The sequence below is a fragment of the Haliotis rufescens genome, unplaced genomic scaffold, assembly GCF_023055435.1.
Source record: "Haliotis rufescens isolate VD_foot unplaced genomic scaffold, xgHalRufe1.0.p SCAF_1, whole genome shotgun sequence".
In the NCBI taxonomy this organism is placed as follows: domain Eukaryota; kingdom Metazoa; phylum Mollusca; class Gastropoda; order Lepetellida; family Haliotidae; genus Haliotis; species Haliotis rufescens.
The window spans coordinates 47,873,070-47,887,494 of record NW_025963779.1 but is presented as its reverse complement, the minus strand read 5'-3'; the positions used below and the strand labels follow the sequence as shown (position 1 = coordinate 47,887,494).

At 42.8% G+C, this 14,425-nt stretch overlaps 1 protein-coding gene across 4 annotated transcripts in view; it reads right to left on the bottom strand.

Annotated features, from left to right (window-relative positions):
* LOC124136446 (ADAMTS-like protein 3) overlaps positions 1-11,270 on the bottom strand; it is a 73,149-nt gene extending 61,879 nt beyond the window's left edge. Inside the window, exon 1 of one of the 4 annotated variants that reach the window (XM_046502353.2) lies at positions 11,123-11,270. In XM_046502353.2, coding sequence (XP_046358309.1) covers positions 11,123-11,191 — 69 coding nt within the window. In that variant the 5' untranslated portion in view covers positions 11,192-11,270. Of the gene's footprint in view, positions 1-335; positions 1,110-11,122 lie in introns of those variants that run through there. The other 3 variants (XM_046502352.2, XM_046502354.2, XM_046502355.2) reach the window with 3 other exon arrangements.
* Between the last annotated feature and the right edge of the window lie 3,155 nt (positions 11,271-14,425).

The following is a 14,425-nucleotide window of genomic DNA, read 5'->3' as shown; positions in this document are numbered from 1 at the left end:
CATGACAACCTTAAATCACAACCATGACACCAATGATATCCCTACAACCACCGGGAAAAAAAGATAAACTTTATATATGACACAAACTTATTAATTTTTTGAGTCATGACATCTGACTGCTTATATGGACAACCATTGAAAACGTTGTTCTCACCCTATAATGCATGATACATGGACTTAATCTTCTTGTGACAGAGTCCGTCAATTGAGTCCCATTATGAAATCATTCAAACATGACAACTTGGTGTAGGACGCACCTTCAAGTCTTGATCTGACTATATAACATTCTACAGCATGACATTGTCATGATGTGAGTCGAGAAGCACAACACCTACCAGAAGGAGAAAACAGCAGACGACAGGGATCTTCATGTTGACGTCCGCTGTCTCAGCTGGTCACTTCAGACATCCGAAGCGATGAGGGTTCTTGCTGAAATCCCAGCAGATTCCTGCCCCAAACGGTACTCCTACACTTCAAGTCCAATCAAATTTACTACAAGTATCAAACGGCACGCACTATCACTGACTTCTATTTAGGGATCCAAATCCGAAGCAAGTGCATCTACCTATCCGTACCACACAGCAGCGGGAGATTGACTCATTCAAGTCACACTTCCTGGCAACTGACGCCAAAGTTGGAAGAGTTGTCCCAGTTGTCCGTTTTGTATCTACGCACGGGCACCTTCACTGTTTCACCCACTCCCTCCTGCCTTCCTCGTCGCTTCTACAACCACTCTTTCTTTCGCTCCTTCTCTCCCAGGCTGGTTCAACGTGGGCTACCTGCCCCCATACCTGTCCCAGATGGTCGGAGGGACCACCCTACAAACAACGGCTGTCCAATCCGTAGGCAGTCCCAGCAGTTCAGTGTCCCGACCGCACGACCCGCACTCTCCTGCAGTAGTTGTTCCGCGGTCACTCGCCGATAAGCCGTTAGGTTGTACGTTACACTAGCGGGAGAGTCAATGAAGTAGTGTTTCTGAGGCTGCCGAGCCCATCTCCTCGCGGTGACCCACAGTGTTAGGCAGCGGCAAGGGAAGTTTAGGCCATCAGTGAAAACCGTACATACGTCCTTTGTGTTAGTGAAACAGATATATTAGGCTTACTGACATAGTTGAACCATCTAGTATCTCCCGGAGAATGCATGAAGAATTACATTTCTCCTTTTTGTAATACATTGATACGACAAACCTACAAGCTACGTTAAGTTTTCAACTCGAATGTCCTAAACGGTGACTATTAGACCACATATGTATTAAACATAAGCCGTCATATGTGTCGGAGCTCTAATTCCTCCAACATGCTATGTTCCTCCTCTGTACATGTAGACCTGTTGGACACATGTCCTGCCCATAATCTGATATATTCTGAAGAATCATAAGTGGCTACCGACATGTTATATACACTTATGTGGACTGACTTTACCTTTTTGTGAAGTTGGCAAAAAACTTCCTGAGGCCTAAGACAAGTTGTTTTAGAACTAAGTATATTATGATGAATATCCTTCAACGGGTAAAGAGGAAAGCATTAATGATACATTTGTAAGGATGAATATTTGCAATTGATTTATGGATTGATTCTGGTATACATATAAACAGCTTATTACAATGGACTGAGTTCATTTACGAAAACAAGGACTTTATAAGGAAGGAATAAAACTGAACAATTAGAAATTGATTCAAGCGAGGGATAAATATATCGTATGGTGGTTTAATCTATGATTGACAACCCCTTCTACAGTTTTGTTCAAGCGTATCTTACAAACGACGAGGTTGGGCTTTTGTTTTATCGGAAAACTGTTGAGTGAAGCGCGATAACGAGCTATGCTATTACATCTCAAACGCCCAGAATGCAGGCACGGCTGTGAATACGAGCACGTGAAGATTCCATAAGGATTGCGGTCACAAAAAGCAGATGTTTACCACTTGCACTTCAAATTTTAACAGAAATACAAACGTTCATGGAGTTATATTTAAATGAGGGCTATTGCCATGGGTGGTGTTTCATTGTTGGGGACAAACGGCGATGCTGAGCATGTTGCATATGTGTATGCTGGGGAACGACAGGCGGTAATGCTAATCTTGTTGCATATGTTAATGTTGGGGAACGACAGGCGGTAATGCTGATCTTGTTGCATATGTGTATGTTGGGGAACGACAGACGATGATGCTGATCTTGTTGCCTATGTGTATGTTGGGGAACGACATGCGGTGATGCTAAGCTTGTTGCATATGTGTATGTTGGGGAACGACAGGCGGTAATGCTAATCTTGTTGCATATGTGTATGTAGGGGAATGACAGGCGGTAATGCTGATCTTGTTGCATATGTGTATGTTGGGGAACGACAGGCGGTAATGCTAATCTTGTTGCATATGTGTATGTAGGGGAACGACAGGCGGTAATGCTGATCTTGTTGCCTATGTGTATGTTGGGGAATGACAGGCGGTTATGCTGATCTTGTTGCATTTGTGTATGTAGGGGAACGACAGGCGGTAATGCAGAGCTTGTTGCATATGTGTATGTAGGGGAACGACACGCGGTGATACTAATCTTGTTGCATATGTGTATGTTAACGTTGAGGAACGACATGCGGTGATGCTGAGCTTGTTGCATATGTGTATGTTAACGTTGGGGAACGACAGGCGGTAATGTTAATCTTGTTGCATATGTGTATGTAGGAGAACGACAGGCGGTGATGCTAATCTTGTTTCATATGTGTATGTAGGGGAACGACAGGCGGTGATGCTGAGCTTGTTGCATATGTGTATGTTAACGTTGGGGAACGACAGGCGGTGATGCTGATCTTGTTGCATATGTGTATGTAGGGGTCCGACAGGCGGTGATGCTGATCTTGTTGCATATGTGTATGTAGGGGTCCGACAGGCGGTGATGCTGATCTTGTTGCATATGTGTATGTTAACGTTGGGGAACGACATGCGGTGATGCTGAGCTTGTTGCATATGTGTATGTTAACGTTGGGGAACGACAGGCGGTGATGCTGATCTTGTTGCATATGTGTATGTAGGGGTCCGACAGGCGGTGATGCTGATCTTGTTGCATATGTGCATGTTAACGTTTGGGAACGACAGGCGGTGATGCTGAGCTTGTTGCATATGTGTATGTTAACGTTGGGGAACGACATGCGGTGATGCTGAGCTTGTTGCATATGTGTATGTTAACGTTTGGGAACGACAGGCGGTGATGCTGAGCTTGTTGCATATGTGTATGTTAACGTTGGGGAACGACATGCGGTGATGCTGAGCTTGTTCTATATGTTTATGTTAACGTTCGGGAACGACAGGCGGTTACCCTAATCTTGTTTCATATGTGTATGTGGGGGAACGACATGCGGTGATGCTGAGCTTGTTGCATATGTGTATGTTAACGTTGGGGAACGACAGGCGGTGATGCTGATCTTGCTGCATATGTGTATGTTGGGGTCCGACAGGCGGTGATGCTGATCTTGTTGCATATGTGTATGTTAACGTTGGGGAACGACAGGCGGTGATGCTGATCTTGCTGCATATGTGTATGTAGGGGTCCGACAGGCGGTGATGCTGATCTTGTTGCATATGTGCATGTTAACGTTTGGGAACGACAGGCGGTGATGCTGAGCTTGTTGCATATGTGTATGTTAACGTTGGGGAACGACATGCGGTGATGCTGAGCTTGTTGCATATGTGTATGTTAACGTTTGGGAACGACAGGTGGTGATGCTGAGCTTGTTGCATGTGTGTATGTTGGGGAACGACAGGCGGTGATGCTGAGCTTGTTGCATATGTGTATGTGGGGGAATGACAGGCGGTGATGCTGAGCTTGTTGCATATGTGTATGTTAACGTTGGGGAACGACAGGCGGTGATGCTAATCTTGTTGCATATGTGTATGTTAACGTTGGGGAACGACAGGCGGTGATGCTGATCTTGTTGCATATGTGTATGTAGGGGAACGACAGGCGGTGATGCTGATCTTGTTGCATATGTGTATGTAGGGGAACGACAGGCGGTTATGCTGAGCTTGTTGCATATGTGTATGTTGGGGAACGACATGCGGTGATGCTGATTTTGTTGCATATGTGTATGTTGGGGAACGACAGGCGGTGATGCTGAGCTTGTTGCATATGTGTATGTAGGGGAACGACAGGCGGTGATACTGATCTTGTTGCATATGTGCATGTTAACGTTTGGGAACGACAGGCGGTGATGCTGAGCTTGTTGCATATGTGTATGTTAACGTTGGGGAACGACAGGCGGTGATGCTAATCTTGTTGCATATGTGTATGTTAACGTTGGGGAACGACAGGCGGTGATGCTGATCTTGTTGCATATGTGTATGTAGGGGAACGACAGGCGGTGATGCTGATCTTGTTGCATATGTGTATGTAGGGGAACGACAGGCGGTTATGCTGAGCTTGTTGCATATGTGTATGTTGGGGAACGACAGGCGGTTATGCTGATCTTGTTGCATATGTGTATGTTAACGTTGGGGAACGACAGGCGGTGATGCTGAGCTTGTTGCATATGTGTATGTAGGGGAACGACATGCGGTGATGCTGATTTTGTTGCATATGTGTATGTTGGGGAACGACAGGCGGTGATGCTGAGCTTGTTGCATATGTGTATGTTGGGGAACGACAGGCGGTGATGCTGATTTTGTTGCATATGTGTATGTTGGGGAACGACAGGCGGTGATGTCGAGCTTGTTGCATATGTGTATGTAGGGGAACGACAGGCGGTGATGCTGTGCTTGTTGGATATGTGTATGTTGGGGATCGACAGGCGGTGATGCTGATCTTGTTGCATATGTGTATGTTAATGTTGGGGAACGACAGGCGGTGATGCTGAGCTTGCTGCATATGTGTATGTTGGGGAACGACATGCGGTGATGCTGTGCTTTTTGCATATGTGTATGTTAATATAACGTTGAGAACGACAGGCGGTGATGCCGAGCTTGTTTCATATGTGTGTGTAGGGGAACGACATGCCGTTATGCTGAGCTTGTTGCATATGTGTATGTTAACGTTGGGGAACGAGAGGCGGTGATGCTGAGCTTGTTGCATGTGTGTATGTTGGGGATCGACAGGCGGCGATGCTGATTATGTTGCATATGTGTATGTTGGGGATCGACAGGCAGTGATGCTGATCTTGTTCTATATGTGTATGTTAACTTTGGGGAACGACAGGCGGTGATGCTGAGCTTGCTGCATATGTGTATGTTGGGGAACGACAGGCGGTGATGCTGAGCTTGTTGCATATGTGTCGGTAGGGGAACGACATGCCGTTATGCTGAGCTTGTTGGATATGTGTATGTTAACGTTGGGGAAGGACAGGCGGTGATGCTGATCATGTTGCATATGTGTATGTTGGGTATCGACAGGCGGTGATGCTGAGCTTTTTGCATATGTGTATGTTGGGGATCGACAGGCAGTGATGCTGATCTTGTTGCATATGTGTATGTTAACGTTGGGGAACGACAGGCGGTGATGCTGAGCTTGCTGCATATGTGTATGTTGGGGAACGACAGGCGGTGATGCTGAGCTTGTTGCATATGTGTATGTTAATATAACGTTGGGGAACGACAGGCGGTGATGCTGAGCTTGTTTCATATGTGTGTGTTAACGTTGGGGAACGACGGGCTGTGATGAACCATTGGTTACTTTTGATCTACATTTACGGGTTTAACTCATCGGTCTTTCAATCTTTTACACAGACCTGAACTCGTACTGTTTGAAGAGAAGCAGATACTTGGAACTATCAGCAGACTTTGTGCTGACATACTTCCCATTGATCTCGAGTGAAATCCTTCACTGAAGGAGCTGACTTAAGGTTCCACTACCTATCCCTGTGCGTGATCTGTTTACAAACTGAATTGAGCAGCAAGACGTGGATGTCTGTTGCTTGTAAACATATGATGATACACGGCCTGTACACGGCACTCAAGATCATTCAAAGACCAGTGTGTGTACGAGCCTAGCTCTCAAATCGTTCCAGGGCTACCCACAGGCCGGAAACCAACTTTCAGATTGGCTGTGAAAACAGGAATTAGCCAAAAACAGATGTAACATTATGAGGCCATCTAACATTATTCAGTGACAAACGACCGAGGAAGACTTCATTTGTCTGTTTTATAGAGTAAACGCCAGTTGTTAAGGCATTCTCCGACCTGCACATGGCCAAAGGACCGATGCCTCATCCAACAGTTACACATTTCATGCATTTCTGTAAACCATTTTATTGTCTAACATTAACGTAATTCTAGGTTCGTGGAAAGAGAAGCAATTAGTACACAATAAATGTTCAATAATGTCGATTTTTGTCATCATGTAAACAGTTAAAGTAAAATTTGTTTGGAAAAAAGCGGCTACAGGTACAGACACGCCACGATCGAAGATCACCCTTCAACTAACTGTATGGCTGAGTAAATATATGTAGTATGTTGAATTACATGTCACATATGTGTCCTCTGACGCGATTGCAATGGTATATTTCTGTAAATATGTAAGTAAGAAATCAGTGTGGATATCACAGAATATTTCCTGTTTATTTAAACATACGTGTTATTTAGATTACACTCAGGCGTTAGCGTGTACACATGTGATACTAATATTTCAACAGACAAAACGTCCTTCATCTGCTACAGTCATGTGAGATTTGGCACATGCATCTGATACTGGCACCACAAACAAAAACTCATTCGTCCATCGAGACCGTGCCGCCGGTTTACCCGCCAGTTTATTTCATCCGAATGTATGTTTGTCTAATTCCCTGAATAATCAGACCACTTTCTGGGACCGTGACCCCTCTGTCTGTCAGAGGACTGCGAAGCCGCTGCCGACCAGGGCAGGGGAGGCGCCTCGCAGCCAAATAAACGGTCGCCATGTTTATTTTGTCCGAGGCTATGGTCAGCTACTTCCGGCGTAGAGTTTGCTTAGATTTGTTGAGTTTGGATTAGAGTCCGTCACATAAGTGGTAATCTCCGTATCAATATGGCCGACGACTGATACAACGCTGACCCCACTGGCGACCCCATCGTGGTAACGTTACCAGATCACTCATTCTTTACATGTGCACAAAGTCAATCTATAGCAAAGACAGGCTTAATACGTGCTTCTGTGTTAGTGGCTTAGACACCAAAATAGTTTACACACGAAAAGACCTCGAGAGAAGAATAGATAATTTGGAGTCGACAAAGAGTAAATAGCCGAGGTCCATATGGTTTTACAGTTAAAGGATATATATATGTTACAGGAAATATGTATAATCAGGGAATATGCGTATTCCCTGAAAATTTTCAGGGAATATATTTAATGTCTGATTCACTCAGGGAATATACATAATCCATAAAAAAAATTCAGGTATTATACATATAAAGTAAAGAATGTGCACATGTAAAGAATAAATATATATAAAGAAAGACGATAGACGCCGTATGATTTCATGACAACCGATTATTGACCGCGTTATTAGCTAAATCAGGATATGGTCAAAGTTCAATCATGATGATTCTGTGTTGAATACGATATTCGAACGTTATGAGGAAGAATGATTGTTTGAAAACATTGTTACACTGTACAAGAGAATACGTCGGAAATAGTTCAGAGGATTTTCGAACATTTCCAACAGGTACAAAATGCGGCATATGCACTGTCTCAATGACACCTTTCGTTTTACTTTAAACAGAACTATAATATTCTTTCAAACATTCATGAGATGTGATGTAAGATGCATAGGATTTATTTTATTTTTTCCAAGGATGTATTGAATTATGCGTTATAACCTGAAAGTGTTTCTATACGTTAGTTATGCCATATGTTCATGCGATCCTCCAAGGGGAGTTCAAGGTGTGTATGTGCATGTGTGCATGTGTGCATGTGTGCATGTGTGTTTGCATGTTCATCATCATACACGTGCCTTAACCTGGTACTGCACATCCTATTGGCACTCCACCTTCAACAGATAAGATAAAAGGAACTGTATTTGTTTATGTTTTACTAGCATCGTTGAAAATGTTTATTTCATGTTTGTAATATACTGAGACATATCCACGTAAGTCTTATCATGCAATATATTCACCGGAAAATGTTTATAGAGAGTTTCATATACATTAGAGGCTTCGTGGGTTTCCTGAAGCCTTGGATCAGCTGATTGTACGACAAATATTATTAATATTTTAACACACCACTCTCTAATATCTTGACGGGAATATCAACAGGCCCTTAAAATCTGATAAAACACCGGCAACTACCCTCGGAGGTTTGAGTGTTTGCCTTCCAAATTTGCTACCTAGTGAGCGACCGCCAACAGACGGTCTCCGGGTTGGCACCACACAGCATTGTAAGACATGCCCTACGTGATGCGGGCTCTGAACACAACAGGGACATGTGTCATTGTAAGACATACCCTTACGTGATGTATGCTCTGAACACAACAGGGACATGTGTCATTGTAAGACATACCCTTAAGTGATGTAGGCTCTGAACACAACAGGGACATGTGTCATTGTAAGACATACCCTTACGTGATGTAGGCACAGAACACACCAGGGACATGTGTCATTGTAAGACATGCCCTTACGTTATGTATGCTCTGAACACACCAGGGACATGTGTCATTGTAAGACATACCCTTAAGTGATGTAGGCACAGAACACACCAGGGACATGTGTCATTGTAAGACATACCCTTACGTGATGTAGGCTCTGAACACAACAGGGACATGTGTCATTGTAAGACATACCCTTAAGTGATGTAGGCACAGAACACACCAGGGACATGTGTCATTGTAAGACATATCCTTACGTGATGTAGGCTCTGAACACAACAGGGACATGTGTCATTGTAAGACATACCCTTACGTGATGTAGGCACAGAACACACCAGGGACATGTGTCATTGGAAGACATACCCTTAAGTGATGTAGGCACAGAACACAGAGGGGAGTGTCATTGTAAGACATACCCGTTATGTGATGTAGGCTCTGAACACAACAGGGACATGTGTCATTGTAAGACATACCCTTACGCGATGTAGGCACAGAACACACCTGGGACATGTGTCATTGCAAGACATATCCTTACGTAATGTAGGCTCTGAACACACCAGGGACATGTGTCATTGCAAGACATACCCTTACGTGATGTAGGCTCTGAACACAAAAGGTACATGTGTCATTGTAAGACATACCCTTACGTGATGTAGGCTCTGAACACAACAGGGACATGTGTCATTGTAAGACATACCCTTACGTCGTGTAGGCACAGAAGAATCAAGTCACTTAAAATTGGTAAATCCCCGGGTATTGATGGTTTCCCATACGAATTTTTTAAAGACGCTAATTCAATTTTACCATATTTAGAAGTATTATTCGATGGTAGCGGTGTTTTCCCCGATAATTGGAATGTCGGCATGATTATCCTATTGCATAAAAAGGGGATGTTTATGATCCAAATAATTACCGTGGTAGTTCACGGTATACATTTAAGTCTGTACTCGTACCAGAGAAATATATTATTGAGTTATGTCCAAACAAAGCTTTTATCCGCATATTATTTAAATTCCGATGTTTGAGCCATGAGTTGGGTATTCAATACCTTCGTCACAATGACAAAGTCAATACTGATTTACTCAAGTACAAGAAATGTAATAATCATTATTGACGATGAATACCATTTCCTTTTAGTTTGTACATTTCATACGGAAAACAGAAAGCTCTACATCCCAAGCTACTATTACAAATATCCATCACGAGCAAAATTTAATCAGCTAGTAGAAACGAAAAATGTTAAGCTAATTAAAAATATTGCCTTATATTTAAAAAGAAATCTGCCTGTATAATTATCATACATATTGTATTGAGATAGTATACTAGTGACAGTTGTTCCACCTGTCCACGTGCAAAAGTTTATCTCATGTGTTGTACTCTTGGCCATGCGGCCTTTGATACCGAATAAACGTCTTCTTCTTCTTCTTCTACAACTAGAAATCAGGTCTAAATATATTAACTTTAAATTTGTGCATCATTAATACTCCCCAAAAGTAAATACTGAAACTGTATTCCGGTGCTCACACCTTCCATCACGGGGACACAGCGGGCGCATATCACAAACTATCAGCGCCACCTGCTGTTCACGTCTATGACATCGATATGACGGACTGGTGAGACATGTCTGCGCGTAGCTGTATTGCAGCATGCTTTTTCGACCTTATCACACTTTCTGAAATGCTTGGTAAACGTATTTAGTGACATGCTGCGTCACAACGCGCTACTGCTGACTGATAAGAGGAGATGTGGTCAGGTCAGGTCGACACTGAGGCACGTGTAGGGAAGGCCTTCATATACCATCTGCTTCCTGCTTAAATTTATTATTCAGAATTAGCACGTTCTGTCTGGCATATAATGTTTTGCATGAATGTCCATTACGTAACGCTCATCTCGATTGTTTGAATACTGCGCTGGCGTCCTGTGTTGCTGTGTTGGGCTGCGTTCCTTGTTATTCATGTACATAATTAAGTGACTTGTAATTACCACTACTAATTAGAACCAGTGCAGGAGCAACTACAGTGTTGTATGATTTACCGTGTATCTCCCACCCTCTACAATAACGGTGCTGTATCATATACCGTGTATCTCACACCCTCTACAACCACAGTGATGTATCATATGCCGTGTATCTCACACCCTCTACAACCACAGTGTTGTATCATATACCGTGTATCTCACACCCTCTACAACCACAGTGTTGTATCATATACCGTGTATCTCACACCCTCTACAACCACAGTGTTGTATCATATGCCGTGTATCTCACACCCTCTACAACCACAGTGTTGTATCATATACCGTGTATCTCACACCCTCTACATCCCCAGTGTTGTATCATATACCGTGTATCTCACACCCTCTACAACCACAGTGTTGTATTATATACCGTGTATCTCACACCCTCTACAACCACAGTGTTGTATCATATACCGTGTATCTCACACCCTCTACAACCACAATGTTGTATCATATGCCGTGTATGTTATACTCTCTGTTTTTTAAAGAAATTGTTTCCATAGGTATGAAGAGGTTATGTGCAATTCAATAACTAGAGAAATGATTGAAAGAAAGTGACATGTAATACTACCTTGCTGATGAAACTGTGAGACAAAGACACTAGCCGGCAGAAGCATATGTGACCTTTGACGTCCGCCATGAATGAACCGTATGATGTCTGTCACCGCCAGGACCATGGCATGTTGTCTCTCTAATTCGATGAACTTTTATAACTGGAAGATCGTGGGAAGCGGCCGACTACAAGGTGTAGAAATATCAGAGAACCATAAGTCCTTGTTAATGCATAATATTATGGTGTCCGGGGAATGTTTGGAGGATCTTGTGCCGACAGTGCGCCCCATGCCAAGTGTGCCGATCCAATAACTGGGTATAGGAGTGTTGCATTAAATTTTATTTATTAGAAAAATGAGATCTTTCTGAACCTAGTGTATTAGCTTGCAATATTATGACGGCAATATTCAGTTGTATGATGTCGTATTTATTCACTGATCACCAAAGAGATGAAATCCTTTAATTGTTCAAAGTGAAGACAGATTTTCCCCTTTTGACACCCGGTATGCGGAAGGTCCACAATGCCCATTCTCCTGTCCTGCTCCTAACCTATTTCCGGTCGTGTGTCCTGTATTTGTACAAGTGGTCCGTATGTCCGGTCTGCTGAACCTCGTTCTGAAGGACATGCGCGGCGAAGTGGTCAACGTGACTTGCTTTGTGTAAATCTCTATTGTCGGAATTGCTCGCGGTCTCAAATGGCTCCTGTTAACAAGTATATGCGACATACTTCTTTTTATTTTGTTTTGATTGTCGCCTTTGTGGATTTAGCATTTTTGCTGCGTTCTGGCGTGTTATTACGACTTCTAGGAGATGGAAACATGTGTACTAACGGCGGTAGGTACGTGTGTCTTGACGACATTGTTTGTACTTTTATACTTGTTAGACACTAACATGATCGTAATGTTCTGCGACTTCTTTATCGTGTCTGTCGGTGAACCTCCTGAGGCAAGGGAGTTAACTGACTATTAACGTCCGGTTTCCATCCTTGTCCAACTAGACTGGAATTTATGAGTCATAATTTGACTGGACTTACGAGTTCATGCATGGTTCAATAAAAATTTACTCACAAAACTTCTCTTCCCATCCATGTCGGTATAACACATAACAAAACTTCTCTTCCCATCCATGTCGGTATAACACATAACAACACTTCTCTTCCCACCCATGTCGGTATAACACATAACAAAACTTCTCTTCCCATCCATGTCGGTATAACACATAACAAAACTTCTCTTCCCATCCATGTCGGTATAACACATAACAAAACTTCTCTTCCCATCCATGTCGGTATAACACATAACAAAACTTCTCTTCCCATCCATGTCGGTATAAAACATAACAACACTTCTCTTCCCATCCATGTCGGTATAACACATAACAAAACTTCTCTTCCCATCCATGTCAGTATAACACATAACAAAACTTCTCTTCCCATCCATGTCAGTATAACACATAACAACACTTCTCTTCCCATCCATGTCGGTATAACACATAACAAAACTTCTCTTCCCATCCATGTCGGTATAAAACATAACAACACTTCTCTTCCCATCCATGTCGGTATAACACATAACAACATTTCTCTTCCCATCCATGTCAGTATAAAACATAAAAACACTTCTCTTCCCATCCATGTCAGTATAACACATAACAAAACTTCTCTTCCCATCCATGTCGGTATAACAACTAACAACATTTCTCTTCCCATCCATGTCAGTATAAAACATAACAACACTTCTCTTCCCATCCATGTCAGTATAACACATAACAAAACTTCTCTTCCCATCCATGTCGGTATAACACATAACAACACTTCTCTTCCCATCCATGTCGGTATAACACATAACAACACTTCTCTTCCCATCCATGTCGGTATAACACATAACAAAACTTCTCTTCCCATCCATGTCGGTATAAAACATAACAACACTTCTCTTCCAATCCATGTCGGTATAACACATAACAACACTTCTCTTCCCATCCATGTCAGTATAAAACATAACAACACTTCTCTTCCCATCCATGTCAGTATACCGCCAAACTAAATTTTTCATCACACCAATGTCAGAATACCGCATACGAACCTTTCTACTTGGTATATATCACGCTTCACACCATCTCAGTTGAAAGTCATCACTGAAATACATCACGTCACGCTTCACACCATCTCAGTTGAAACTCATCACTGAAATACATCGCGTCACGCTTCACCCCATCTCAGTTGAAACTCATCACTGAAATACATCACGTCACGCTTCACACCATCTCAGCTGAGATTCGTCAATGAAATACATCGCGTCACGCTTCACACCATCTCAGTTGAAACTCATCACTGTAATACATCACGTCACGCTTCACACCATCTCAGTTGAAACTCATCACTGAAATACATCGCGTCATGATTCACACCATCTCTGCTGAAACTCATCACTGAAATACATCACGTCACGCTTCACACCATCTCAGTTGAAACTCATCACTGTAATACATCGCGTCATGATTCACACCATCTCTGCTGAAACTCATCACTGTAATACATCGCATCACGCTTCACACCATCTAAGCTGAAACCTATCACTGTAATACATCACGTCACGCCTAACACCATCTCAGTTGAAACTCATCACTGAAATACATCACGTCACGCCTCACACCATCTCAGCTGAAACTCATCACTGAAATACATTACGTCACGCTTCACACCATCTCAGTTGAAACTCATCACTGTAATACATCGCGTCATGATTCACACCATCTCTGCTGAAACTCATCACTGAAATACATCACGTCACGCTTCACCCCATCTCAGTTGAAACTCATCACTGAAATACATCACGTCACGCTTCACATCATCTCAGCTGAATCCTTTCACTGTAATACATCACATCACGCTTCACACCATCTCAGTTGAAACTCATCACTGTAATACATCACGTCACGCTTCACACCATCTCAGTTGAAACTCATCACTGAAATACATCACGTCACGCTTCACACCATCTCAGTTGAAACTCATCACTGTAATACATCGCGTCATGATTCACACCATCTCTGCTGAAACTCATCACTGAAATACATCACGTCACGCTTCACCCCATCTCAGTTGAAACTCATCACTGAAATACATCACGTCACGCTTCACACCATCTCAGTTGAAACTCATCACTGTAATACATCGCGTCATGATTCACACCATCTCTGCTGAAACTCATCACTGAAATACATCACGTCACGCCTCACACCATCTCAGCTGAAACTCATCACTGAAATACATCACGTCACGCTTCACCACATCTCAGTTGAAACTCATCACTGTAATACA